General features: G+C 46.7%; 1 protein-coding gene across 1 annotated transcript in view; it reads left to right on the plus strand.

Annotated features, from left to right (window-relative positions):
* Window positions 1-5,904, plus strand: part of ETV5 (ETS variant transcription factor 5) — a 72,961-nt gene that overhangs the window by 28,283 nt on the left and 38,774 nt on the right. The window contains 3 exon segments of the mRNA XM_027769453.1: window positions 4,928-5,057; window positions 5,876-5,902; window position 5,904. The exon segment at window position 5,904 is cut by the window's right edge and continues 212 nt beyond it. Of these exon segments, the coding sequence (XP_027625254.1) occupies window positions 4,928-5,057; window positions 5,876-5,902; window position 5,904 (158 nt within the window).

The raw sequence follows: 5,904 nt of genomic DNA on the forward strand, positions 1-5,904 counted from the left end.
CCTTCCCCCCTCATTTTCCCTCCCCTCCCCTCTCCCCTCCAGTAGCAGCTCTAAGACCTCTAAGCAGCTCAATGCCTTTAACTCCTTTAGCCTTCTGGGTCCTTTAACTGTAAGGTCTTGAGTTAAGTGTACTGAGACCCTAGTCTGTCTCTGACTGCTTCTCTGAGAAGATACTAAAAGTGAGATATTTTACTAAATTATGCATGCCATGAGAAAATGAGCATGTCTGTTTTGCTTACCATCATATTCCCAGCACCTCCAGGAAGGTTGGCTCATAGATCATCAGTAAAGAGAGAGAGCAATCTTTATGATGAAAAAGGTGGGCTGTGTGTATCAGGATTTATTGTCAGGGAACCATTAATTTTGTGGGCCTATCTTCTGTAACACTGAGATTAAACTCAACATTTCTGGGGGTTTTTTTGGGTTTTTTTTTTTTTGAGAGGTTTTTGGGATAGGGCACATAACGTTCTCCAGAGAGACAGGAAGCAAGAAATCACCCCCCAGAGGGATGGACACGCCGCAATCCCTTCTCCTCCATTCTCTTCTTGGCATCTTGGACACGCACACACACATATCTGGTGTGAGTTTAAGCCACTAGGTTCGGTTCTCAAACCACATTTGACTACATGGGAGTCCAGCGACATAGCTATTATGCCAACTGCTGGTCCCTAAACTCAACATTTTTAAGTATAGAAAACATTTATCAACTCAAATATGAGAACTTCAAAAGTTTGTGGAAAATGGAATTGAAGTACAAGCTTATTTTGATACGGAACATTTTTGAAATCTATGCATAATTCTTTCGTGATACACATTTTCCAAGAATATTTTGAAGACCTCTCATAGTCTTTTTTTTTTTTTTTTTTTTTGGGAGAGGTTTTTGCTATAGGGCACGTGCACTCGCCAGACAGACAGAGAGAGACAAAGAGACAGAAAGCGAGAAATCACCCCCCAGGGGAGATGGTCATGCCGCAATCCCTTCTCCTCCATTCTCCTCTCGGGATCTTGGGCACGCACGCACACGTGTCCGGCGTGAGTTTAAGCCACCGGTTCCGGGACTTGAAGTGCAATCAACCACACGGGAGTCCAGCGACATAGCCATTACGCCAACTGCTGGTTCCCTCATAGTCTATTTTAAAAATCTGCCTCAAGAGTTCCTTATCCCTTCTTTCTCTCTCTCTCTCTCTCTCTCTCTCTCTCTCTCTCTCTCTCTCTCTCTCGCCATGCCCCTGCGGAAAGAAAGAGGCAGACAAAGAGGGAGAAAGCAGCCCCCAAGAGGGCATGATGACACTGCAATTGCCTCTCCTCCATTTCTCATTCTGTCAAGATTTGGGGCACACATACACACATGCCTGGTGTGTTTTTTAAGCCACCAGGGCTAGGATTCAAATCTCAGTTGCCCATGTGGGATCTGGATCCCTCAACCTCTAGGCAGCGAGGCCCGCCCCATAGTCCTTTTTCAGTTCCACTTCATTGCCATCCCGTACAGTCCCGGGTCTGACCGTGTGGTGAGCTGGCTGAGCAAAGGTACTCTATTTTTGAAAGCGCAGGGTATAATTACACAACATCGCAGCACCATCTGCAAGGTGCTGTGTCATTTTCTTTATTTCTCAAGGCAGCATCACATACCTCATTTTACAAATGAGGAAACAGCCTGAAAGCAAGGCATATTCCCTGGGCTTCTGAATTCCTGCTTTTAAATACACCACTTTCTGACTAACGTCCGCCATTGCCAGGCTCCTTCGCTCTTCTGGCTCAGCAGCTCTCCGGGGACCCGAACCTTCTTCCTTATGGCTCCCCTTGCCCCCCGTGGCTTTCTTGTCCCTGGAGATTTCTGAAACTTTGCACAGTCCTGCTATGTTCCATCCTCCTCTCACCTTAGAGGAAAAAGATTTATGACTACATTGTGCCTAGTCCATGTGGTCCAGTGTTCGAGACTAAGAACCTGCTAGAAATAGAATCCACTCATTTGCGCATCAAACATGTCTTGAAATCTTCCTTTGCATAGAAAAAATATGTTTTTACATATAAGACAATTCTGAAGTCCAAAACACTGTATAACTTAGAGCCAAAGTGGTGTGGTACGCGCTGACAGTATTGTTTTAGATGTCAAGACATCAGAATCAGCTGGCAGTTTAGGTTCTTTTTCATTTTTTATTTTTTTTAGGTTCTTTTTAAATGGATATGTCCTCTTCCTGAAAATCATTACAGAATTTTTTTTTTTTTGAGAGGTTTTTGCTATAGAGTGCGTGCGCTCGCCAGACAGACAGAGAGAGACATAGAGACAGAAAGTGAGAAATCACCACCCAGGGGGGATGGCCACGCCGCAATCCTTTCTCCTCCATTCTCCTCTCAGGATCTTGGGCATGCACGCACATGCTCCCGGTGCAAGTTTAAGCCACTGGGTCCTGGATGCGAACTGCGGTCGACTACGTGGGAGTCCAGTGACATAGCCATTACGCTAACTGCTGGTCCCAAAATCATTATAGAATTTTTCAGGCTGGCTCCATAGTCCAGTGGTTAAGGGAGCCAGAGACTACATGGCTGACCACATTCCAGCCCTGGCAGCTTGGGAAACACACTGGGCACAGGTGCATGTGTGCCCCAAATTCTAGTGGGATGAAGAAATGGAGGAAAAGGGATTGTGACATGGCCACACTCCACTGAGGGGTCTGTTTCTCTCTGCTGAGCACCCTGTTTTAATTTAAAAAAAAAATTATTCTGGGGCAACTTTGTGTGAGTCTCATCAGCAGAACTGGTAATTTTTAGAATAATATTATGGAAATGTTAAGACATTTCTAAAACCTGAAATGAGAAAATCGACTGCGTAGAGCATCAGTTGTAATGATTCTCTTGAAATAAAGTAAGAAATGAGACTTTTCTAGGAAATCGGGGCATGGCTTGCTTTCCTTGTCATTTTGCCAAACCTCTGTGGCAGAGGACCGGTCAGATCCGAGGTGCTACGACCTGCCGGAAGGCGGGCGGTGTTGGGCGGCGTTGGAGCTGTGGCTTTCGTGCCAGCCCGCCTGGCTCTCCCTTCTTACTTGCTAACATTCAAACAGCAACACGCTTAGCTAGTTTCTGTGTCTGAACGTCTCAAACATTTGATAACAATTGAGTGTTGGCTGCCATGACGTCACCATCAAAAAATCACAAGAGAGACGCTAATGACTGCTAAATATAATCTGCTAGTTCTCAACTTATTTCATGTATTCAGAAAAAGCCGGCGGCATTATGTAAGAAGGAATTAGGAAAACCTGTCCTTTGCCGTCAGCCCCTGGCAGGACTTTGTGGCTACGCTGCTTTGAAACCTTGCCCTCCGTGATAGGTGTCCGTCTCCTGTGTTCACTCCTGAGCTGAAAATTTGAGGCCGTAGGAGGCACCCGAGAAGCCAGCGGGCCAGAAGGTTGTTTGGTCATGGATAGGAAAGGAATGATCATTTCGCTAATCCCCCTAGGATAATCACTGTGAATTACCCAAATTCCTGAAAATGTTTTAGGAGTAAACATCAAGGCAAACAGAGAAGCTTAGTGGGTCACCAGGGCACTGACTGTGGTTAATGAGACTTAGATACAGCAGAAAGTGGCCAGCACAGCTTCGCCTGCCCCCCGCCCCCCCACCTTCCAGGGTAGCTGGCCGCAGAAGGCCCTTCTAGCTCAACACCGCACAGCACCTGGGAGCGCAGCGTCTTTACAGTCTGGCCGCATGGACACAGTCGAGCTCCTAGATGGACAGAAAAGGCCAAACTGGTTTTTTGCTCTTTGGCTTTTGGGGGGCCGCTATATGGAAGTCATTTGTTTGGAAAAATTCTTGTTCCCTTGCCCACTGTGAATCACACACGGACTATGTAGCTGGCTTCCAAACAAAAAGCAAGGCTCTCAGTGCTTATGAATTCAGGCGAGACCCTGGCAGCGTCTAGAAAGGATTGGTTACGAGCACCTGCCCTTGCCGCTGTCACTGGGACAGGTCCAGCAAGGTCGTGAGCACAGAGCGGGCCAGGACTCCTCCTGCGGATCCTTGGCCCTTCCTGGGGAGTGAGTTGGTCTGCTGTTGTAGTCCTTTGCTTTTAAAATTTCTGCAACTCCCTAAAGTGGAATATCTCTTTCTCACAGCTGATATTTAGAGTTACTTAAGGAAGGACTTTTTTTTTTAATTGTCTATTTAATTTGTAAATATGCATCTGTATAAGAAATGTATTTGCCACAGAAGCTTCAGTCCTTTGATAAGCTCATGTGTAAAGTCTACTAACACTTTTTTTTTTTGACTGTTTTGTCCTTTTGGAAACACAGTTCTTCATGAGGCTCTTAGTATTCTGCCACCATCTGCAGCTTTCCTGAAGACCCAGAACTCCTTATCTCCCCACCACAGGATCGTTTAAGGTCTCAGAGTCTTCGGGAAGCCAGACCCATGACTAGAAAATTTTGTGGAGGAAAAAAAATGATTTGGCTAATGAGAAGTGTCAGATTATAACTTCTGACTTTATTTTATTGATTGATTGAGAGATTTTTGCTATAGGGCATGTGTGCTCATTGGAGAGACAGAAAGAGAAATCATCCTCCAGGAGGGATGGCCACACGCAATCCCTTCTCCTCTATTCTCCTTTCGGGATTTTGAGCACGCACGCACATGTGCCCAGTGTGTTTTAAGCCACTGGGTCTGGGACCCAAACCACGGTCAACTACATAGGAGTTCAGTGACATAGCCATTTCGCCATCTGATGGTCCCGATCACTTCTGACTTTGAAAAGCATCCGTTGGCTTTAGAGAGCAGGTTATGTGTTCAAGTGTTTTGTTTTCTCAGACATGTGACTTGACCTGAGTTCTAGAACAGCGGGCTAGTTACAAGGCCTGGGGAAGAACGAGTGCGCTCCCTGCTCATTTTCTGCCCTCTGTTCCGCCCTCACCCCTCACCCCTCTTCTCATTTCAGTGGTGCTTCACGCCCCCCCTCCAACCAAGATCAAACGAGAGCTGCACAGCCCCTCCTCTGAGCTGTCGGCCTGTAGCCATGAGCAGGCTCTTGGTGCTACCTATGGAGAAAAGTGCCTCTACAACTATTGGTAAGTGGAAAGGCCCTGGAGGCAGGGAAGCAGACCCTGGGGAGAGCCGCCCTCCTGTGGAGTGGCCCTCTAGGCACAGCCCTGCCTCGGGGGCCTGCCCTTGAACCTTGTGACAATGCAGGTACGGCCCTGCTAGGAGAAGAGCCCAAGTCCTGGGGTATTTGATCTGCAGCTTTGAGGCCCTGATGTATACTACTTCTTGTCTATCATATGGTAATGTGAACTTTAAGCACCAAAGAAGTAATCTTCAAATCAGAATGTACAAAAAAGTCCCGTCGCTAGTGCCCTTTACTTAAGAATATTCAGGCCTCAGAAATGAAGCTTTAATTTTAAATCACTCTTTGCTCTAGAAGATAAACATAGATCTATCTGCCTAGAGGGGGGAGATGAGTGGTTGCATCGAGCAGCGATGTTACAGGAGAAGTTTACCTTCCACAAGGATCCTGACTAACTCCAGGGAAGCCTGGACTACTTGGGAGAGGGGCCCAGAGAATGCCTCACGGGGCCTAAATTCTGCCTCAACCACCCACCCCTAGCCACGCGGAGAATTCTTTCAGAAGGAGGGAAAAAGGAAACCGGAAGCAGAGGCTAAAATTATCTTAGAGAAAAAAATCACTAGAAGTGTTAAACAAGTCTCTGTGACGCAGTGTGTTTGTCACTTTTCAGAGGTACAAATATTCCCTCGGGCCGCTGGCAATTTAACTATGTTAATGCTGCCATTTCCTGGCAACAATGGGTGGCACACCGCTCTGCTGGACCTGGTAACCACGCTAATGGCTTCTGTGCAGTGTAATGGCTCCTTCTCCTTCTGTTCTCAGTGCCTATGATCGGAAGCCTCCCTCTGGGT

This window comes from Tupaia chinensis, unplaced genomic scaffold, assembly GCF_000334495.1.
Source record: "Tupaia chinensis unplaced genomic scaffold, TupChi_1.0 Scaffold149658_1, whole genome shotgun sequence".
In the NCBI taxonomy this organism is placed as follows: Eukaryota; Metazoa; Chordata; class Mammalia; order Scandentia; family Tupaiidae; genus Tupaia; species Tupaia belangeri.